General features: G+C 42.1%; 1 protein-coding gene across 1 annotated transcript in view; it reads left to right on the top strand.

The window, feature by feature from the left end:
* Positions 1-24,683, top strand: part of LOC126108671 (basement membrane-specific heparan sulfate proteoglycan core protein) — a 761,963-nt gene that overhangs the window by 438,374 nt on the left and 298,906 nt on the right. Inside the window, exon 15 of the mRNA XM_049913980.1 lies at positions 18,808-18,951. Coding sequence (XP_049769937.1) covers positions 18,808-18,951 — 144 coding nt within the window. The remainder of the gene's footprint in view (positions 1-18,807; positions 18,952-24,683) is intronic.

Here is a 24,683-nt window from a genome sequence, read left to right as displayed (position 1 = left end):
TGCCGAGGACATGTTGTCGAAAAAGGTGACAACGTATTCGTGCAGGAGGTATTATTGTTCAAAACTAGAAGGAAACTTCCTGTCATAATACATCTGGAGACCTGTTCAGACACGGGCCAGTTTGTCCCCTGATTCCTACCTGTCTGTTACGTAGAAGCAACACTAGAGGCAGAGCTGCATGTGGTTACCACACATCCTGAAACAATCTTCGGCCCTTCTTGACAGTGAGTCACACTCTTTCAAACACATCTGTATCCATTCAAATTGCCTCACACACATTGCTCATGCGCTCGTGTAACTTCACATTGTTGACGTGTCAGGTGTACGGCAGTGCCTTGCAATGTCCCTGTAGCCAGATACGCGACAGATTAATGTTCGGCGAACAGGGAGGCCGTGTGACCTGACCACAAAATGTCACGATGACGTACAGTCGCATGACGTGTAGAAAATGAAGCAGTCCCCCATCACACACAAACTGCGGTCATCATCTTTCTGGAAGGGTAACTTTCTCCAATAGCCCCGGAAACTCTTTGTGTAGAAATCAGTGATATACTGCACCTAGTAATCCGTTCGGTAAAGTACGGGCCTCGTGAGTCTGTCTCTGACGATTCCTACTCGTACTTTGATACTGAAGCAATCCTCGTGCCTCTCCTCAGTGATTACTCAAACGTTTGCATCTGATCACAAGTAAATATTGTGGTACTTTATTATACCATCTTTTGTGTATCCTGCTTACACCATTGAATACTACACATTACCTGCCACAAGTGAAATGTCCCGTATCTCAACAAGTATGTGTTTCCGGATATAATTATAGCAACATTTTCTAGTTTTAGCCAGTACTTCGTCCTATATGAATATATGACACCTTTTGTCGCATAATTAAGGTCTCTATCGAACTATGTTCAAAAACCCAATAAAGAGGGATGGAGGTTTCTATTTAAACAAGGCTTGCGGCTGACACTCAGTTTCTTAAGATCTTGCCGGTCATCGAATCTACCATCCACGTAGTGCAGAGAGCATTGTCTGTATCACGGAATATTAGTGTGGTTTTTGAAAAACAAAAGAGCGTTAAAAGCTGCAGTGTGCATCAAGAATTGAAATCGCAATTATCTATAAACAACACCAAGAGCGTAGCAAATAGTTCAGTCAGGCTGAGTCCAGAGGCAACGAGTACTCCTAACAGTGAAACTTTAGCATCTGAAGCAGACAACTGGGTCGGTCGTTGAGTATTGTACGTAAAATGAAAATATAAATTCAGCTGAATACCAGAAGTACAATTTGATCCAAAAACAATTGTGCACCGTGAAGGAATTATCCGAATGGGACAGAAATCAGCAGATACGATGTGATGTACGTGTACAGACAAACAAATGGTTACAATTTCAGAAAAAATTGGATGAGTTACTTAAGGGAAAGAGCTTAACAGATTAAGCGAGTCAATAATGCCTTTGGCCGAGATCAAACAATGGAAAATACAGGATGTAATGTAACAATATTATGAAAATAGAAAGACTGTTATAAATAAGCTTTCAGCCAGCAAGGCCTTCATCAAAAACAGATGACAGACACATGCACGTGCATACATGTAAACCCTGTCTGTTTTTGATGAAGGGTTTGCTGGCCAAAAGCTCACTTGTGGCAGTTTTTCTATTGTGCCTGACTGCGACTCAGCTCCGCTATATGGTGAGTGGCAACTTTCCTTTTCATAATAATGCCTTCAGTCCTTATATAACCAGCTATGTGGTTTGATGTTGATTGATAGAGTTGGTGGATGCCCTCCTGAGGGATATTGTAGCAGATTTCGTCCAGTTGGTGCCTTAGAGCGACAGAATCCCAAGATTGTTTGAGGGCCACGTGCGTAATGCTCCAAATGCTCTCTGTTGGGGAGACATCTGCTGAGTTTGCTGGCCAAGGTAGAGTTTAGGAAGCATAAAGATAAACATTAGAAATTCTCATCACGTACGTGTGGACATTATCTCGCTGAAATGTAAGCCCGGGATGGCTTCGCGTGTAAGGTGGCATAATGGGGCGTAGAATGTAGTCGACGTACTGCTGCGCTCTAAGGGTGCTGCAGATGACAATCGAAGGGGTCCAGCTACGAAAAGAAATCTGCACCCCAGTCGAACGATTACGGTTGTCGGGATGTATGGCAGGCGACAATCGAGTCAGTATTTCCACCACTGTCCGTGGCATCGCCTGACACATCTTCATTGGTCAATTCAAAGCGGGTCTCATTGACGATATTCTGTGGCCCATTTTGTTACTTGTGGCAATCTATACTGGGCTTACATTCCGACAAGATAATGCGTGCCCACACACGGCAAAAGTTTCTACTGCTCATCTCTGTGCCTGCTAAAGCCTATCTCGGCCAGTGAGGTTGCCGGATCTCTCCCCGATTGAGAAAGTGTGGAACATTATGGGCAGGACCCTCCAACCAGGTCAGGATTTTGATGATCTGATGTGCCAAGTGGATAGAATTTGGCACAGTATCCCTCAGAAGGACATCCACCACTTCTGTCGAAGAGTGCCAAGCCAAATAACTGCTAGCATAAGGGCCAGAGGTGGACCAATTTGTCATTGACTAGCTCAGCTTGTGAAGATCTTTTTCTAAAATAAATCATCCAATTTTTGAAACTGTAATTATTGGTTTGTACGTGTATGTCACATCTACTGATTTCCGTCCCATTCAGGTAATGCTTCACGGTGCTTTTTTTTTCCCCCAGTCTTAGAGCGTATACTAATTGTTCGGGGATTTATTCTGAATATTTTGGTGTAAGGGATTTGTCATCTCCCGTGGCTGAATATAGAGTAACTTGTAAGTCTTTTGGTTCCCTACCAACCATCTTTTGGCTTCTGTACCAAAGGAGCACTATTAGTTAGACGTTATAGGGTAAGAATAAAGGTGAGTGGGGTACATTTGTTGTGCTTTCCTGTCTACCAGTTCTCATTTTGGTAAAAGAGACTCCTGTTCCCCGTTAGCTTGCACAGAAGGTGACTTCAGCTCCTCACTAGCAGATGCCGGTGCACCCTCCCGTAGTTTCTGAGTCCCAGGCACCACTGCAGTAGGTAGCACGGACGGAACACTCGGCACACGATCTGACTGGAATCTTGGCATTTTGTGCGTGTCTCGTGTAGTGTGGTTGCGTAGCACTTACAGTAGTTAGTATGAATGCATTGTTATTGTTTTTTTTTCTATTTTGGTTTACCCTGGCGAATTCCAGTTTTTTTTTTTTAACACTGGGTTATGAGTGTGTTGTTTTGTGGTACGTAATGTGTGGTGGGATTTCCTGTGCTGAAAGTACAACTGCAGCAAGCTTCTGAGTTATCCAGGTTGATGCAGACAGGGAGACTACTGGTAAACAGAAAACATGGATAATGCAAAGTACACATATTTTTACTAGAAACTGCTGTTTGATTTCTTTACAAAACACGCTACATGACACATCTGAAAGCATTACTAGCCATAAACTGACAACTTATTTACAAAATCACACTTAAAATGCACTGTATTTCATATCACCTACTTTCAGTGGACTTTTGGCACTTTTTTCCATTCATTTTCTTTTCTGATGGTGGTCGGTCTTCATTATCCAGAGAACTGTAATGTCACTAGAGTCGAACAAAATTTGTCATTAATTTCCAGGCTGGTTCAATGTGGCCCACCAAAAATTCCTCTCCTGTGGCTCCTTCTTCATCTCTGAGCAGGTTTGCACCCAGTGTCCTCAACTGTTTGTTGGATATATTCCAAGCTCTGTCTTCTGCTACCATGTCTAACCTCTAGAGCGTCCTTCAGTACTGTGTACTGTATTCCCTATGTATCAACACGACCCTATCACCCTATCCTTTCTTCTTGTCAATATTTTTCATACATTCCTTTCTTCATTGATTCTGCAGAGAACCTCATTGTTCCTTATTTTACCAGCCTGCTGAATTTCCAAAATTCTTCTATAACGGCACATGTTACATGCTCGGATCCTCTTCTTTCCCAGGTTTTCACACAGTCTCAGATTCAGTACCTTACGATGCTGTGCTGCAGACCCAAGTTCTCACTTTTTTTTTTCTTCAGTTTAAGGCCGATGTTTGATACTAAGTAGACTGCCTCGTCTTTATGTTCACCCTCTGCCGAACATACTCTGTTCACTGTATATTCCTCACTTCGCGTCTTTGACCCCGGTTCTTAGGAAATGCCTTCTAAGCACTCACGGTTTTCATCATCCGTGTCTTCACAACGGCAAGCCTATTTACTAAACAACTAAAATGGCCCAATCCCACTTTCAGATTGCCTGTCTGACAACTGACAGGGATGACAAAAATTTGGTTTTGCGGATTCTGTATGATTACTTACTGAATTTAAAAACCATAGATGCTGTCATAATCTGCTTATTAAGAGACACAAGGTTTAACACAGTAAGACAGGTGTTACAGTTAGAAAATGTGTGTACATCTTGAGTCAGCATTGCTCACAATGAATAAATTACCCGGACTACATTCATCAAGTATTTGTCAGTGAGAGCTTTAGCGACTTACTTCAACCTTTACACATAACATGAAGATGGTACCTGTTCTTGTGGACATGTCCGAAAGATCAGATACCGTCTTCATGTAGTTAAGACTAACCGGCCATTGACCTCCTCCTTCTGTGCTGGATGCACACGCATAGCCCAAACCCTTACAGGACTCGGTAAGATTGTCTGCTGCAGGTAATGAGTGTAATGGGCAGTGGCACTACGAATGTGGTGTGTGAACATGGAGTTCGGAATGTGGGTCTCACGGGGAATGTGCAAGGGATAAATCCCTGCAGTCGAACTATCCTCTGTGCGCTCGGTGGCTCAGACGGATAGAGCATCTGCCGTGTAAGCAGGAGATCCCAGGTTCGACTCCCAGTCGGGGCACACATTTTCAACTGTCCCCATTGCTGTGTATCGACATCCGTCGACAGCTTAGCGTCTCGATTTAATTATCATTTCATTTATACATAATCTCCATACTTTATCTCTCTGACATCAGCCACAAAATGATGATAGCAAAAAGTTTACCACAAACTGCGTTTTCATCCAGAAAAACTTCAGCATTAAACAATGGAAAATCCGGGATGGAATAATGAATGGAATGAAAAGGATAGGTTGCTACTCACCATACAGAGTGAACATTAATAAAACTGACAAAATGCAGGGACAGATTTCTGACTGGAAATGTAGGAGAAAAGGTCCTACGAGTGACATTTCCTGTGACCACATGCCGTGTGTTCCTAGTGTGCGATTGATGCAGCGTACTGTAACCAGCAGAACAGTCCAGTATTCGTGTCAGGAACCAGCCGAGGTGATGTTCGTATACGGCCGAGCATGGCAGTGCGGCTGTACAAAACAGAGTAGCCTCACAGACACTGACCACATCGCACAATTCAGATCCTTTTTTGGTGTGCGTATCTTGTGGGTCCTTTCAGAGTGACGAACATGCAGGGAGGTGGTGGACTACGCGTATTCCAGATTTGGAGGACCGGCTTCTGCAGGATATTGAGAGGGACCCTAGTACAAGCTCCAGATATGATGTACACACAGTATGCTGCCTCCGTGCATGTTTATCTATCTGAAACGACCCGTGATCACACAAATGCCCAAAAAGGGCTTTAAATGTTGTGAGATGTGGTTAGTGTCAGTGACGGTTACTCGTTTTGGTATAGCAGTGCTGCCTCTCGACCATTTCCATCTGCATAGACGACAAGAGGGATAGAAAAACAATTAAAATCGCTCAAAAGAGGAAAGGCCGCTGGACCTGATGGGATACCAGTTCGATTTTACACAGAGTACGCAAAGGAAATTGCCCCCTTCTTGCAGCGGTGTACCGTAGGTCTCTAGAAGAGCGTAGCGTTCCAAAGGATTGGAAAAGGGCACAGGTTATCCCCGTTTTCGAGAAGGGACGCCAAACAGATATGCAGAACTATAGACTTATATCTCTAATGTCGATCAGTTGTAGAATTTTAGAACACGCATTATGTTAGAGTATAATGACTTTTCTGGAGACTAGAAATCTACTCTGTAGGAATCAGCATGGGTTTCGAAAAAGACGATCGTGTGAAACCCAGCTCCCGCTATTCGTCCACGAGACTCAGAGGGCCATAGACACGGGTTCCCAGGTAGATGCCATGTTTCTTGACTTCCGCAAGGCATTCGATACAGTTCCCCACAGTCGTTTAATGAACAAAGTAAGAGCATGTGGACTATCAGACCAATTGTGTGTTTGGATTGAAGAGTTCCTAGATAACTGAACGCACCATGTCATTCTCAATGGAGAGAAGTCTTCCGAAGTAAGAGTGATTTCAGGTGCGCCACAGGGGAGTGTCGTAGGACCGTTGCTATTCGCAGTATATATAAATGACCTAGTGGATAACATCGGAAGTCCACTGAGGCTTTTTGCGGATGATGCTGTAGTATATCAAGAGGTTGTAACAATGGAAAATTGTACTGGAATGCAGAAGGATCTGCAATGAATTGACGCATGGTGCAGGGAATGGCAATTGAATCTCAATGTAGACAAGTGTAATGTGCTGCGAATGCACAGGAAGAAAGGTCCTTTATCATTTAGCTACAATATAGGAGGTCAGCAACTGGAAGCAGTTAATTCCATAAATTATCTGGGAGTACGCATTAGGAGTGATTTAAAATGGAATGATCATATAAAGTTGATCGTCGGTAAAGCAGATGCCAGACTGAGATTCATTGGAAGAACCCTAAGGAAATGCAATCCGAAAACAAAGGAAGTAGGTTACAGTACGCTTGTTCGCCCACTGCTTGAATACTGCTCAGCAGTGTGGGATCCGTACCAGATCGGGTTGATAGAGGAGATAGAAAAGATCCGACAGAGAGTAGCGTGCTTTGTTACAGGATCATTTAGTAATCGCGAAAGCGTTATGGAGATGATAGATAAACTCCAGTGGAAGACTCTGCAAGAGAGACACTCCATAGCTCTGTAAGTTTCGAGATCTTCACCGAGGAGTCAAGCAGTATATTGCTCCCTCCTACGTGTATCTCACAAAGAGACCGTGAGGATAAAATCAGAGCGATTAGAGCCCACACAGAGGCATACCGACAATCTTTCTTTCCACAAACAGTACGAGACTGGAATAGAAGGGAGAACCGATAGAGGTAGTAAAAGTAACCTTACACACCGTCAGGTGGCTTGCGGAGTATATGGATGTGGATGTAGATGTAGATGCTTAGCCGTACATAAACACCGTCTCAACTTGTTCCCTACATGAATACTGGACGATTCTGCTGCTTACTGTATGCAGCATCAATCACGCAGCCTGCAACACACGAGGTATGTACGGCACGTGCTCAGAGGAATTTTCATTTGTCAGTTCCATCTACTGTGGCAACAGTGTATTTCCCGACACATGTTCGTAGGACATTATTTCCTCCATTTCCAGCGAAGAATCCGTCCCTGGAGTTTGTTAGTTTTATTAATGCTCACCCCATATAGTGTAGATGATGAGTCACAGACATACACAACAAAAAGACTGCTAGACACTAAGCTTCCAGCCAGGAGACCATCTTCTGAAACAGACAACATATACCGGGTCATCAAAAAGTCAATATAAATTTGAAAAATGAATAAATCACGGAATAATGTACATAGAGAGGTACAAATTGACACACATGCTTGGAATGACATGGGGTTATATTAGAACCAAAGAAAATACAAAAGTTCAAAAATGTTCGACAGATGGCGCTTCATCTGATCAGAATAGCAATAATTAGCACAACAAAGTAAGACAGAGTAAAGATGATGTTCTTTACAGAAAATGCTCAATATTTCCACCATCATTCCTCAACAATAGCTGTAGTCGAGGAATAATGTTGTGAACAGCACTGTAAAGCATGTCCGGAGTTGTGGTGAGGCATTGGTGTCGGATGTTGTCTTTCAGCTTCCCTAGAGATGTCGATCGATCACGATACACTCGCAACTTCAGGTAACCCCAAAGCCAATAGTTTCACGGACTGAGGTCTGGGGACCTGGGAGGCCAAGCATGACGAAAGTGGTGGCTGAGTATACGATCATCATCAAACAACGCACGCAAGAGATCTTTCACGCGCCTTCTGTCGGACATTTTGTGAACTTTTTTTTTTTTTTTCCCCCTAGTAAAACCCCATGTCATTCCAAGCATGTGTGGCAATTTTTACCTCTCTATCTACATTATTCTGTGGTTTATTAAGTTTTCAAATTTACACTGACTTTTTGATCACCCTGTATATTTACACAAACACAACTCACACGCACACGACCACTGTCTCTGGCTGCCGGGACCCGACTGCGAGCAACAACAGCGCATGGTGGTAGAAGCAATCTGGGGGTTGTAGGGGGTAAGGAGGAGGCTGGGGTGGGGAGGGGGAGGAACAGCAGGATAGGCGTGGGGGACGGTAAAGTGCTGCTTGTTGGAGCATTGAGGGAGGAAGTGGAGAAAGGTGCAGTCAGGAGGTCAGATGCAGGGGGAGGGGCGGTGTGAAAGCAGAGAAATAAAAAGACCGAGCATGTGTCGGTGGAATAGAAGGCTGCGTACTGCTGGAATGGGAACAGGGAAGGGGGTAGACGGGAAAGGACAGTGAGTGACGAAACTTGGGGCCAGGAGGGTTACAGGGGTAGGATATATTGCAGGGAGAATTCCCACCTGCACAGTTCAGAAAAGCTGATGTTGGAGAAATGATCCAGATGGCACAGGCTGTGAAGCAGTCACTGAAATAAAGAAAGTTGCGTCAGGCAGCGTGCTCAGCAACTGGGTGGTCCAGCTGTTTCTCAACTGAAGTTGTCGGTGGCTGTTCGTACGGACAGACAGATTGACAGTTGTCGGGTCCACGTAGAAAGCCAGCCCAGTGCTTGCAGCTTAGCTTGTAGGCCGCACGACTGGTTTCACAGGTAGCCCTGCCTTTGATCGGATCGGTGACACTTACGACCAGACTGGAGTAGGGACCGGCCTGGAGTAGGTGGTCACGGGAGGAAGTACGGGACAGGTCTTCCGTGTAGGTCCATTACAGGAATACGAGTAACGAGGCAGGGGTCGAGAGCGAGGGGAGCAGGGGTCGAGTAGGGGTGGACGAGGACATTGTGTTGGTTCGGTGGGCGGTGAAACACCACTGCGGGAGGGGCACGACAGGAGGTAGTCGAAACTCCGGCGGAGAATGTAATTCAATTCCGTCAGTCCTGTGTGGTACTGAGCCGTGAAGGGACTGGTCCTCTGTGGCCAGACAATGGGGCTTTGGAGGTGGTGGGTGACTGGAGAGATAAGACACAGGATCTGTTTCTGTAGAAGATCGAGAGGATAATTACTGTCTGTGAAGGCCTCAGTGAGACCCTCGGTGTATTTCGCGGGGGACTTTTTGTTACTACAGATGCGACATCCGAGGGTGGCCGGGTCACACGGACGGGACTCGGTACGGAATGGGTGGCAGCTGTTGAAGAGGAGGTATTGCTGGCACTCGGTGTGTTTGATATGGACAAAACCTCAGCATTAGTTGTGGAAGTTGTGAGAAGCCGACCGGCAAATGGGACCGTGCACCGGGTTAGGCATTTAGTAATGTTATCTGCGAAGAATCCTCGAGCCGTGTCATTCGCACCTGGATAACTGGTAGCCTGGTGTACTTGTAAAATATGTAAGCCACGCAATATGTATAATTTACTGTATGCTGAGGAAAATTCTTCCACATAACAGAAACTAAATTACACAGACTGCAACTTACTGTTGTCTAGTTTGTGGTAACTGCAGAGACCAAACTGTGAACTTTAGCAGGTTATCTTATTGCTTACAGGAGTATTATAAAACTGTTACCTACTCTTTTTTTAAAAAAAAAATCTCCACTAGGGTGTAATTAAAAGAATGTTCAGAAGGTGCACACACAGTGATACGACGTGTGGGTGTGTGTCGACTATTTTTCACTATAATCGCTGTGGTAATGACTGATTACTATACCCCATGTTACTCTGGAGAGACATAAGGTCACATTTTCACTGCTGTTTTGGCAGATATTTGCATATTTTTCAGTTTAATTTTGCAGTTTGTAGATGGAGTTGACAAAACAAATAGTACCGCTCGCCGATTGTATTGTGCGACACGCCGTGTTGAACAGAAAAGATTGATTTTTGTCTTGTAATGACCAGGAAGCTCTTGCAGTGAAGTTTTATTTGCCCATGGGGGAATATTGTCAGATTAGTCTATTGTGATTTCCAGTTTAATAGAAGCACAAATAAAACCTTTTTAAAAATTTGTCTAACGAGGAAGATGACATTTTCACATGAGTCACATTCGAACATTATTTGTTTGGACTCACTCCATCTACTTGACAATCTCCAAAAACAAAATTGCAAATATCTGCCAAAACAGCATAGGAAAAACATGTAACAGCTTTTTGGAGAGGCACATTGAACATCAGTCACAACAGTAACTAATTTAAATGGGTCACAGTAGTTTCACTCCTGGCTTATTCGGAAGTGGCGTCAAAATGGCGTGTCACTCAATGGGACCACTAAACTAGATAGCAGTCATCCCAGCAGGCTGCAAGTGACGCAATTTCTCCCGCGTGTGAGTGGATCCACAGATGTTGCAACATATTCAGAAAAAGAAAAAGAAAAAAAAAAAACAGCTAAATATTTGTGACAAGCGAGGTTCTAAATGTCATTGCTGCTTGTTGCACTTGCAGTAATTTAATCTCTCTTTTTAATCAGACTGAAGTCATGAAATGGAACGAACTCACCCTTGAGAGAGAGTGTTCTTATATTACAGATCATGTTTTTGTTACATTAATAAGATAGTTTTAGAATATGTTAAAAACACGAAGATGGAAAAAAAAAGCTAGAATATATACAGACATGAACCTACTTCCTTCAGTTCCGTAACTTCATGTCCTAAAGCACTATACCATGACGAGCTCATACACCTTCGAACAACAGTATTGTTTGTTTTAGGATCTACTGAAAGCTTTTATTACCAGTGTCTCATTAACTGTCATTTAATTATAACAGCTCATGTGGTGAGTGAGGTGTTTGTGATAAATCTTCAATGTGTTGTTGCCTTGGAAAGTCATACTGTCATAACACGCAACTTATAATATGAAAACAGTGAAATACAACGAAATCCAATACGATGTGTCCAGATTTCTTCAGTTGTTGACTGCTATCGAGTTTTGTGGTAGCGTCAAGTTCTGCACAAGCTGGGAGTGACACTAACTTCTCCCATGTTGAATTGTGCACAATGACATTTTGCTCACTATACATCAAATTTATACAATATCTGCATGTGTCCTTTTATGTGAATTCTTGGTTCTACCATTAACAAAATGATTTTACATAAAATTCATGTAACACTATTATGATTAAAAATAGATTATTGTTAAGGATGCATGTTTTTATTAATAGTGGAGAAATGTAAAATTATTCTGGAAACACAAGTACTTCCATTTATATCTTGCAGTTTGGCACCGCATACTCAGTATGAGGGGCTGTCATACAGTTTTAATTATCACCTCGAAAATACCGAATGAGGTGGTGCAGTGTGTAGTACACTGGACTCTCGTTCCGGAGAGAGACGGCTGAAATCCTCACCCGGCCGTCCAGATTCAGGTTTTCTGTGATTTCCCTAAATCACCACAGCCAAATGCTGGAATGGTTCCTGTGAAAGGGCCAGCCGATATTCTTACCCCTCCTTCTGAAATCTGAGCACGTGCTCAGTCTCCAATGACCTCGATGTTGATGGGGCATTGAAGCATAGTCTCACTTCCTTCAAAAGTATCGAGCAGCAACCAAGAAATTTGGTGTTGGTGTCAGTTCATCTTCATGTATTTGCACTTCTGTGTGATACATTTTTTCTGAACGAAGAACGATTTGGCAGAGATCTCGGTTGAACAAGTTTGCATTTCGGCTATTCAGAAAATATTCCTCTCTGAAAGTGACCTCGGCGTCATTCTGGAAATACACAACATGCGGGGGAATTCGAGAGGCGAGACAAAGTTTGATAGTCCAGAGAAGCAGCACGTAGTGACTTTGCTGTGGTGAATAAGCTGAGGCACTGTGGTGGAGCGAAAACATCCCCTTGGATACCGTCCTCCAGTGCTTCACCTCGACAGTTTCCCATTATCCTGTCACGAAAGTTCAGGAGTATGATTCCGTTTCAGTTTGCCTGTTACAAACATAATCTGTTAGCACCACAATATGGTAGCCCAGAAAACACTCACCATCACCTTGCCTGACGGCAGTTGGCTTTTCGCCTTTTATTAGATACGGTGTATCTGTAAGTTTCCGTTCCTTGCTTTGCTTCCTTTGTCTCGGGGTCACAACAATTCAGCCAGCACTTGTCTATGTCCGCAGTGCTTAGGCGGCTGCAGAAGCCACTCGATTGGCCCAACACAGCTGCAGGATTTCCATCGCTGCCTCGGTTATGCGTGCTTTCTGAATGGGTGTGAGCAGTCGCACTACACAGCGGGCGGCGACCTTTGTCACATTCGATATGCTGTGCAAGATTTTGAAAACTGACGCGTGACTGACTTTTGCTTTTCATACTCTCGTCTCGACTGTGATAGGATGGTCGTGGAGTCTCGTGCTGTAATTTCCAGTTCTTCACAGAGAGACGGTATGCCACTCGGTTCCTTGTCATTCAGACTTGTTGTGACTACACTGTTAGTGTCTGCGGACACCTAATCACTGTGGCATATAATGTTGCCAAACATTTGCGACAACTCTGTGCATATTGTTACTGCTTTGTGAAGAACACTGGAAGCAGCCGTCAGATAAAAACCACAAGGGGTCCATGGATTGGTTCCATTCAAAAGTAATCACCACACATTTTGAGACGAGACATTTATCCACTGCGAGATATGAGATAATCAACTCCCATTTCATAGAATGTGATTAGCCACTGATGAATCTACAACCGCACCCATTTTGCACTTCCTCATCCGACCATAACAGAAGTCTAACGCGTGTCATTCTTCTGGTCACCAAATACGTGAAAACCACACGGTGAATGCTCTGGGCTGTAAGGAGCATGCTGCAGTGTTTTCCAACCAAACTGAGGAAGGACAGCCTTCGCCCGATTGGCAATATTGGAGCACGCATCACCGTGCGAGAGGACGGTACCGTCCGACAGCCCGAAGGCGAGCACAGAGCCGGCAGTGGAAACATCTCATGTCTCCGCCTTCAAAGAAATCTTCAGGTCTCGAGACAATTTCCGATACAGTCACTGTGACCTCCTTTGACTGCAGGGTCCCTCTGCTTGTCATATTCCTCGAGTGTGAAATCACAGTCAGTGCACAGCTCTATGAATACACTTTGTGGAAAATGTGTTGCACAATAAAGTCAAAAGGCCCACAAATGCTGTCAGATGGAGTGACCTGTTGTACAATAACACCTGCCCCCAAATTGCCAATCGTACGAAGGCTACGCTTCAGTGATTTACTCGGAAAACACTGTAACGTCCTCCGTATGGCCCCAATCCTTCACCACGTGATTTTCACAGCTTTAGCGACTGAAGAAATACGTGCTTGGACGAAAAAGTGTGACAGTGGGTGCGGTTGTGGATCAGTTATTGGTCGATGGAGTTCTACGAATCGGGAATTGATCATCTCATCTCCCATTGGGATAAATGTCTTGACACATGTGGTGATTACTTTTAAAAGGAATCTTTCCGTGGGCCTGTTTGGTTTTCATTTCACTGCCCCTCATATGTGCTGTGCAATACTTCACTTTATTGGCGGACTGCACGATTTTGTTTTGGTCTCTCCAGTGACGTTCTAGTGTTCTGTGGCATGGCAGTTTAAGTGTGTAGCAAGACTACAGACATATACTTGCAAGTTAAGAAAAAAATTAATTACATGATTTTATTGTTTGGAGGTGATAATTGAATCTTTATTTGAATACACTCATAATTCTCGGTGGCCCAAGTGTTCAATCTCTTCAGAACAAAACGTGCTTCAGCAGACCTCAGCAGTACATACAAATTTTGAATATTTTAATTTTCACTTTGCTTGTGGGTATGTATCTATCTGCCAATTTAAAACTGTATGCCGGACCACGAGTCAGACCTGGGACCTTTGCCTCTTGCAGGCAAGTGCTCTACCCGGCGAGCTATCTGAGCAAAACTCTCAAATCCTCACTTCAGCCAGCATCTCTTCTCCTTCATTTCATACTTGTAACCTAACTAGTTCTCTTGCATACCTTGCGGAACTAGTACTCTTGGAACGGAGGATATTTCAGAGACGTGGCGTATCGACAGCTTAGGGGATTGTTTCCAGAATGAATTTTTCCAGTCTGCATCATAGCATTGCCTGTGAATGATGAGGGTCGGGTTCCCCGTCCGGCAGACTTTTGCAAAAACTGTGTTGCATTTTGTCACCTGCAGCCACGTGACCGTCAACGTTTCAGCTTTGACCCTGTGCACTAATCTCCAGGTTTTGTCATTTTGAGTAACTGAACATAACTTTCATGAAAGTACACATGCAGATAACACAAGAACACTCTCACAAATTACTTTCCAAAATTTTTGTTTGTCCCTGTTTAACCTACTGAAATGATTTTTGTATATTACTGTGTCAGATTTTTGTTTGTAGTGTGAATGCGTTGTCCTTAGTACCCTTTCTTATTTTTTTCAGATTTCACCAGAGCACTTCCTATCTTGCTGATCATGCACCTCACCATATTTATCTGGTTTTCGTAGCCCACAGATAAAAAAAAAAAACACAATTTATTTTCACTGTGTTGTTACCATTTTTTTCCTTTATTGCTTACTGCACCACAACATTGTTGTTATACATTTTTTTTTAAATTTGCAGCCTTGCATTTTTGTTTCCAGCTGAAATATATTTAATATTTATTTTGCGCACCAGTAGAATTGTACATTCTTTTACAGCGCAGTGTTGGTGTTGTTTACCTTTCATTACAAAAAGAAAAAGTTGTTACGATAGTGTATTTGTCTGTGCTGTGTATTTTAGATGCTTTCTACATGTCTCTCAAGTTTTACGTATACTGTGCTTGCATTGTTTCCTGTGCTGACATGAATTCTTGTAATTTTTGTTTTTGTTAAATGTGTTGTGCATTGTAGCGGGTAAAATTTGACTACCTACACTTCAGGAATAATTTTTTTCAGCACTGAGCGGTAACAGACATATTGTATTGGCATTGCTTCCCACACTGAATAAGTTGTTATAAATTTTAATTTTTGTTTTTATTATTGTTGATGTAGTGAGTGAAAATGAATTTCTTTATACTTCAGCAATCATTTTTTTTTCTTCAGTGCTGTGCTGTAATTGAAGGAGATTATGTAACTGGCATGATTTTTGTGATGTGCTTTTGGAGCAAAATGTGGCCTTTCGCTGTTTACTTTAACTAGATTACTTCTAAGTAGTCTGTTGATTACCATATCAGTACAATTTTAGCCTTCATATTCATATGAATAATATTTTGTGTAGGCGCTGTTCAACAACTTTAATACAGGTTAGGAATTGCATCATACTGGGTCACAAACTGACTATTCTTAGACAATGTACCAAAGGAGAACACACACACACACACACACACACACACAGATAAATTGTCTCTCTTTGAGTATACCTGCATTATATATAGAGTATCACTTAATTGCACAAAGAATATACATAAAAAATGTATTCAACTGTGAATTCCATGACTGAAATAATTAATAAACATCTTGAAATGCTCCATTTTGATAACTTGTGATATAACTAATTGTGTACTTCTGCCCTCCAGTTAAACTATCAATACACATGAATAACAATAATGAACTATTATTGAATGCATTCATATATACCTATTTTAAATGTTTTTATATGATGATATTGTAACAGTTTCATTTGCATAGTTAAGATCTAACTCCTACAATGGTTTTTCTGAATTTTAGTGGAGTATGCCACTAGTTGAAATATATCAACAGTAAAAAAAATGTTTGGAGTATCTAGAGTGTGCTACGTAAGGTCTTCAGGCAGTTACAGCAGTAAAAAAAAGGCACTAGGATTATCTCAAACATATTCGTAGTTTACACTGGAAAATGGAAGTACATGATTGGTTAAGTCACAAGTTATACCAAACTGGAACATTTCAAGATTTTTATTAATTGTTGCAGCCGTGTAACACACTGTTAAATGTGTATGTTATAAGTACATTCTTTGTATAATTTGGTGACACTCTGTGTATAATGCACGTATACTTGACGAAAAATGGGTTATAAGCCTTTATGTAAGTTATCACTATTGTATACAAGTGATGTAAGCTGTTCTTCGGTGCAGATGGCGCAAGGATCATCAGGTTGTGGCCAAAACTGACGGTCAAAATAAAAATTAGTACAGGTGTCTATTGCATGTTGCAGTTCCGAACCGACATATATAAGTGTACGACAAGTGGATCGAAGCAATGCCTGTGTTCAAGCCTCTGTAGCACAGAGAGTGCTTCTGGAGTCACAGTTGCATGTAAACTTATGCCACCTGCACACTGCACCATTCTGTGAAGTATCAGCATTGTCAGAAGCATGAATTAGGGCAGAAATTTTTCGCTAACATGTAACCTTAGCCACACTTTTCATACAGTACGTCTGTCAGTGTGATTGTCAGCCATTTTGAATGTCTGTGTTGTCGAATCAGCTTTTCAGTTACCCCCTGCAGGGAGTGGATGATCTTGCCCTTTGTGCCACGTCTGCTGCTTCGCACAGTCGCTTTCCAGTGTCTGCTACTGCCCCTCGAAGATGTCGGCTTGGTTTCGGAAAGACTGCCAGAGCTTCTGTGTGCCGTGTGGAAGTTGCCTCATCACGGACAGGCAGTACTGCCAAAACTGCACGAGCAAGGCTGCCGTTGTTGTGATCGTGTATGCAGAGAATGTTTGCGCAATCAGTGTGCCAAATGCTTCGTTAGTAGTAGTAGTTGCTGCCATGATATCTTTCCATTTCTTTTGGTCATTCTGTGGAGGGATATGCTGTGTAAACTTGTTGCTGGCTAGATCACTGCAATCGGGGATTGGCGTGTAGTATTAATCTGTCAAGCCCGAGATTCCGCACTGTATGGCCTGAGACGTTTGAGTAGCATTTGAGGACTACTTCCGTGTATATGTTGCTAGGGTTAGAAACTTTTCATTAAACCAGTTTCTTTAAAAGAAATTAAAATAGTTACCTGTATCTGACACCTATATCTTCATTCTTGATGCGTTTGGAGGGTTCACAGCCTCTTCAGGTGAATTACACGAGAATTTATTTCCCTGGTTGTAGCCAGTAGTCTGCTTTGTGCTTCACTTACTATAAATTAGTCATTATGTGTCACTTGTTGTATTACAACAGTGAAGTTATACATTAGAACCAATTGCAAAGCTACTCTCAAAATTTTGCAGCCAATAGAACACTGCAAGTCGTTATACACATGTATTTGTATCACTGACAAGCATTCAGATACAAAACAGAAACAGTCCAGAGATCGTGCATAAATAAAAATACATTTCTTGTAAGTCAAAGAGCATTGCCTCCTTTCCTTGTTGCTGCAATGTGCAGTGCGGAGACTGTTCTGCTGCATCACTCCACCCTAGTCTGTCCTGTGCGAGCATCCGTTTTTAGTCAAGTCGTGCCATAAATTTATTTCTTTCCAAATTCAGTTCAGTACCTCCTCTGTACTTCAGTCATCATCATTTATTCTTTTGCCTGAATAACAAAAATCATCTACCACTCATACTGTCTCATTTCATAATCTAATTTCCTCAGTATCACCCGATTCAGTTTGACTGCATTCCGTGACATTTGTTTTACTTTTGTCGATGTTCGCCTTATAACCTCTTTTCGAGACCTTATCCATTGTATTCAACTCGTCTTTTGAGTTCTTTGCCATCTCTGACACAACTACAATGTCGTCGGCAAACCTTTTTATTTCTGCTCCCTGAAACTTCCCCTCTCCAGATTTTCTCCTTGGTTTCCTTTACTGCTTGCTGTATGCACAAATTAAATAACTTGAGGAATAGGCTACATCCCTGCCTCACTCCCTTCCCAATTACCGCTTCCCTGACATGTCCTTTGATTTTTCAGTCTGATTTCTGTACAAGTTGTTTATAGTTTTTAGATAGTCCCATATCACTCATTCTGTCTTAGCCAAAAGGAAAAGTTTCCCCCATATAATTTACGTTCGCAAAGACTTAACTGTCTCTGTAGCTCCCTCAATAACTTACGTCACAGCTTATGGTATCCAGTTCTGTCGACATTCACCTTTCTAATATTCAGTTTTCCAAGTGCCATCAATGGCTGCCACTAACATATTACTCCACAGTCCTCTTCTACTACTTACAACTTTCAATGCTTCACTTATAAATTCACAGAACTGATAATACATACACAAAAAACATATCTTCTATTGTCATCACTTCTCACTTTCAATAGAACTAATATTTCCTCAACTGTAATAACTTATTTCGCACGTGGAACGTAACCTGACTGACACCTTTGGCCACTTCTAACCCACTGATGTCTCTCAAATGTCTGCCAAGTGTGTGCAGTCTAATTGGGGGCTCCCCGACTATTGGCACTGAACTGCCACGTCTGGAACCTCATAGGAAGTCAACGATATGGCAGTCACTGGCAGTAGGTGGCTGTTATCGATTATTAATAAGTGTAACCGTAATAGTACCCTTACAGCATATCCCTGAGAATGCCACTGAGAGGAATGGATAGATTGACATGTTATCTGTGCTGAGCCTGGCGCACCGCTTAATGGTCGTGGTGTTTCTGCTTGTTCCCCCACCTGCACCTGCGCCTCTGCCTGTGCTGTCTGCCGTTGCACCCAAAAGCGGAACCTTCGCCACCGGACAGTGGTTCGGCAACCACCTGTGCACCTTCCCAGTTCACGTGCCGGGACGGGACGTGCATCGAGGCCAGCCGCCACTGTGACAGGACATTTGACTGCCCCGACTACTCGGATGAGGAGAGATGTGGTGAGTTGTGAGATTCGGTGCGGCGGCACTCGACTGACGGGAGCTGTAAGATCGACAAAGTCTATGCGGGTATACTTTACTAGATCTGTGAGAGTCAGTCATGAAGTAAGACCTCATTTTTTAAAAAGAATTTATTTTGCAAGAAAAATAAATGCCGATACATAAGATGACACTGTCCGATACACTAGGGGAATACGGCTTGAGGAAACATTGCAGAAACGAAGTCCAAAATTAAATTCCATGGAGAAATTTCGACCATCTGAAATCAAATCTGGTGTAAGGCAAGATGATGGGCCCACCCAATGCTCTTCAATGTTTTTTTTTTCTTTTTGCTGATCTTATCTCATCTCTTCAAGTGGTCAACATACTAATTTGGATTTGGAAGTGTTAGTGATACAGCCTCCCAGAGGATGGAATTTATGTACCCCATCTGCCTGTGTCTAGTGTTACCTGTGTGAAAATGTGAGACATTTTCGAAATGTTTGTGAATTGTGCAACTTAGGTGGGACATCAGTACCAGCACATTACTCATGCAATTGGATATGGGAAACTGCCTAAAATCCACATCCAGGCACCTAGCAACTAGTGCTCATCGTTAACACACCAGGTGAATTCAGTTTGTGGCTGGGGCTCCTCCCTGCATCCGGGAGGCAGCTTGCTAACATGTGCTGCCATCTGGATGGGTAATGCTCTTCAACTGTTTTTTGGGAAAGGCAGTAAGGGAATGGAAAATTAAGACTTCAAGAAAAAGGAACCCGAGAAATCAGAGTGGGATATAAAAGCTCAAATGTCAAACTGAACAGCTTTTGCAGATTATTTAGCAATATTTTCTGAAAACATCAGTACAGCAATTGACCCTGCTGAAAGAGTTACTGTAAAAGGCTGGCTTACAAATTTCTTTTCTGAAGGCTTAATTCGTAATGAACTTTAAAAATGCCCCAAATTTCCTAAGTGCCAGATACATTACAGACAACAGAGTGAATAAATATAAATACGTAGGTAAAGAAACAAACAAAAATAGAGCCCATAAAATGGAAATGAAAAAATACTTTACAATTAATTAAGGACACATACAATAAAACAATTATGCTCAGTAAATACAAAAATCCATTACTACAGTATAACCAGGGTGCTTTCATACAGCAGATTGTTTAGCCCTCAACAAAAAGGGAGAAATTTAAGAGTAGGAGAAAAAGGAATGGAAGATACGATGGAAAATACTAGGTCTAAGAAAAGTTTAAAGTACATGGATGAAAAGAAGGAATGATGAAATCAGCACCCAAACAATAAAACTATTTGACGCTGTCAGGAAACAGGGAATTTCGTTTTATTGGCTCTTGGTTAGAATGATCCCAGAAAGATTGACTAAAAAGATATCTGAGACTTTTGAAACTCAAAGTAGGTGGTTCAGGGCAAAGCGCATCACCGTATGAACAGGTGAAAGAAGAAAAGGACCGAATGAAAGAACTGTTAACACCGGAAATTAGAAAAGAAGAGAAAGTCATGACAAAGTTACTTTACACTGCCCATAGACGTGTGAACTCAAAGAAAGAAAGATCGATAACATCTGCAACATTCACCCACGAAAAACATAGGCCTCGAGTCGCTGGCCGGCTGTTGCGTCCCGATTGTACCAGTGAACTATGTTCGCACGTCAACTTCTCTTACTGCGATGAATTCGTCGTTTAACGGTGCTGATGCCCACCATAGTTTCTCCACACACGTTCTTCAGCATTTCTGTGATTTGACGTGTCACCTCCTGCAGCAAGGAATTCAGTCACAGAACACTGTCTTTTTTACGTGCGTCAATGTCGGCCATTTTCTAAACTTACCCAGTGTCGTCGTCATCTGATGATATAGGTCGCTGTTAGTGGGGTGGGCTGTAGAAGGTGGTTTGCAGAAGTGCACCAAATTCATTATTACTACATTATCGTCTTAATCAAGGAGAAAAAAATGAGGTATTACTTTCTGCTTGGCTGTAGTACGTGGGATCCCCAAAACTGAGTTAAGTAAACACGTTTCTCAGTAGTGCTTCTAATAGACATGCCCTATGTTTGTATGCTACACAAAGCCCGGGAGACAAATACCGAAAGTTAGGAAACCGAATGTGGCATGTCCTGTTACATGTTAGACCTGAGTTGATATGCTAGCCTGATGAAATATGGTATCATTTCTACAAGCGTGCATTTGCCTCTTAAAAATGCCGTAGGGTGGGTATAGAACTTATAAATTATCCAGTGATGCAGAATATAGGATTCTTGCCAACCAGTTCTATTTTTGCTATGCGGGAAATATCGTTATGTGTGTATCGTGGTTCGCTTTCATATATGGAAATTTGGTGTCGTTAACCTGTATTCCATTGTTATACAATCATTGGATAATATATTTTGCTGTTTTATTGGCGTTACCAGTATTCAATTTACATGATCGATTTCGAAATTAATCGGTTAAACCTTCAGATGTGCTATGAGTAAAACATAAATGAACAGTGAATATAAGCTCATTTGCATAATTTCGAAATCAATCATGTGAATTAAATACCATCAATAAAACACCTGAATGTGTTATGCTATAACAGTACTATGTTAATTTATGCATATCCTTCCTTCAAATAAGGATAACATGGGCATTTCATCAGAAGAAAAAAAGGAAATAAATGTCTTGTTCTTTACTTCAATCCACATAAAATCGTTTCGTCCACATTAGCTAACTTAAAACTTGACTACCCAAGCATAAAATTGTTGAGCATTTACAAAGGAGCCAATATCGATTATGAAAGGCGACATCCGCCAGTTAGAACCACACTTCAGTAATTGATAGCGGAGCGTTTCTACGAGTTAGCGGAAGAGTTATTGGGAAATATATGAAAATCGAATTTGGAAGCCCAATGTGTACGTAGTAACTCCAACATCAACTATGTCGATTTTCTCTTCCACAATCGATTTTCTCTCCCATGTAGGCGGTCAATCTTTGAGAAACGTGTGTAGGCTGTTGGATTATTCATAAAAAATATCGCCTGATCTAGATGGCGCGTGGCGATTTGTGCACCAAAGAGCAACAAGGAAGCAAGAATCTAATCACCGCCTACATTTAATATAAGAGAAACAGCTGGTAGTGCTGACTGAATCGGAAACTGTAACAGCTGGTAACCAGAGGCGGTTTGTGTTAAACGATTAAGGATTGTAAAACCGACATTTGGCCAGGCTAGCAAAATCGATTCAGGATACACATGTAATCACCACAGCCGGCAACGATTTCCGAAATTCGATTTTCGTCTTCGGAAGCGTGTGTCGCATTTTAAGGATGACAATATACGCAGTAAATAAAGCTCGAAAATATTTGAAATTTATCCAAAGCACCGCTGTAATGTGAGGGAGTTTCTGTTCCCTGATGTTGGCTCATCTGCCATGTACCACATTTGAACAAGGTTGCCAGGTAAACGGATTAGGCGGGATTACCTCGATTTTCCTATAAAAAAACAAGATGCTGGGTAAACTGTAAGGATACGTAAAAATTCCGATCACGCTAAAACAGAATATATTTCGCATTATATACTCTCTTCTTCCTGTGAGTGATTAAAACTAACAGACAGTCTTGTAAACGTTACTGAAATTAAAATGTTCAGCTTTTAATCAGAAGAGAGCTAAGTTGGCGAACCTGCACGGCCATTACCTCGAACTCGCTGAGAGCCAGAATTCGTTCTGAACAATTGGTGGTTGTTGCCGGGCTGTAACAATTGCAGTATTTCTGTATTAATGGATTCGTCGTCAGACAACGAAACCAATGAAGCGCCACTGCGGAAAAACAAGCTAAAGTTAACATTGAAAATGAAGTTTAATAATGATGGGCGTAAGCTTTATTCGCGGCTTAACAAAGGTAAGTGTGATAATACTGCTCACTATACGACCCCCAAATATTTTAGTGTGTAGCACATAGTGCCCCCATTCGCAAATTAAAAATGTTCTTGCTTTACTTCTCACGGAAACCACTAGGGGAAGTGACATACAGAAGCGTCGTTTGCTTTTAATTCGGCCTGATGTACTTACATTTCAGTGAACTGCCGCGGCAGTTGATTCCCACTATTGTTTTTCAATTCCAGCACATCTCGGCAATATATTCCTACCGATGCACAGAGTCAACAGAGATGATTTCGTCAGTGCTATGGCTGTATTCAAAAGGCCGAACAATTAAACAGTTGTGACTTCTGAAATTTTCCCGGCGTATTTCTTCTTCTAATAATTTCCGGGTATGCAGCCGGATCCCGTCGACATTCTGCCACGATATTTCGGCCCAGAGACGTCCGGCCATCATCAGGTGAGTACACAACTACTCTGTGTGCTACACACTGGGCTCTTCAGTAGTTGTGTACTCACCTGATGATGGCCGGACGTCTCTGGGCCGAAATATCGCGGCAGAATGTCGACGGGATCCGGCTGCATACCCGGAAATTATTAGAAGAAAAAAAAAATTAAACAGTTGAATGACGCTCTGTATTCTGCTTCTTCCGTTGCAACCAAGTGCCCACAAGTGCGCTATTTACCCCGTGAGGAAGCAGCGCTACAATAGCTCTCATTTAAGGGCAATGGTAGTGGAACATCTGGTAGAATGTGGTAGGACTCAAAAGTGAGGTTAGCTAGCCATCTTCATTGCCCACGGTTATCGCTGGACTGACAGCAGCTCAATATATTTAAATAAAAGCACTCAGGACAGAACACTGTATTACTTTGTGTTTAGACTCTCCAGAATTCTGAAGATGGCCCATAACATACATAGCAGCACACTGATGTGGGATAACAGAAAATTAGGAGAAGTTAAAAAGATCCCAAAAGTTTTCTATGATGCCCTTTTGAGCCATTGTTGCTCCTAGATGTGTGTTTTAAGCCTGTGGTGGATATGTCTGTGCTTTGATTACAAATCTGTTTTCCCCTGAGAAGAACAATTGTTCGACAGAAGAAGTCATCTCTGTGAAGGAGGAGTCTAATGCATAATAATTTTCGGAGAATAGTTTGCTACTGCAGAATAATTCGTGTGAAAAAGTGGCAATGGTTTCCTGCATTCCCTCGCAATACTAACGTGACTGAATCTTCGGAAGAAACATATAACACTAAAAGCAACAGTGGCAGTGATGAAGGCTTCCAGCGAACTGAATGCATTCCAGGTTTGCTGTTTTTTTACTTCTGCCCTATTTCAGATGCAGAGGCAACATAAAAGATTGTGTTGTGAGAATAATGCTTGAGCTGAAGATTGCACATCACCAGTCCACAGAGAGTGTGCATTTGGGGAACAGCAGTGGATATACTTTTTGTATGTCAAATGCTTGTAGCAGTCCTGAAAGCAGTTGCAACTGTGGGGGGTTCAGTTGTAACGCTTGAACTTATTCTAGATTGCAGTAGCCTGCTGTGAACATTTAGCTACAACAAATTAAATGGTGTTCGTAATTCACAGTAGTTTTACGCTGAGTGTGCTTCATGGGCATACATTAATCAAGTTGTATTTGTGAATGTGTGTAAGACGTGTTATTAGCTGTTCTAAAAATCCCTCCTTTTTTCCCATGTTGTGTGATTAAAAAGTGGTGTCTTAAGTTATACAGGCTGGGTAGGTATATAAAAAATTGTCAGTAACGTTCATTTGTGTCCTCAGCACATCCAAGGTTATTTCAGTCGACTGTGCAAATTAAAGCTGTGTTTGTGTACCGAATGAACTTTGATGGCTTATTCGTGGCTTAGATGCTA

The sequence above is a fragment of the Schistocerca cancellata genome, chromosome 11 (assembly GCF_023864275.1).
Source record: "Schistocerca cancellata isolate TAMUIC-IGC-003103 chromosome 11, iqSchCanc2.1, whole genome shotgun sequence".
In the NCBI taxonomy this organism is placed as follows: domain Eukaryota; kingdom Metazoa; phylum Arthropoda; class Insecta; order Orthoptera; family Acrididae; genus Schistocerca; species Schistocerca cancellata.
Note: the sequence above shows the minus strand (reverse complement) of the source record. Positions and strands in the feature narration are given on the sequence as shown.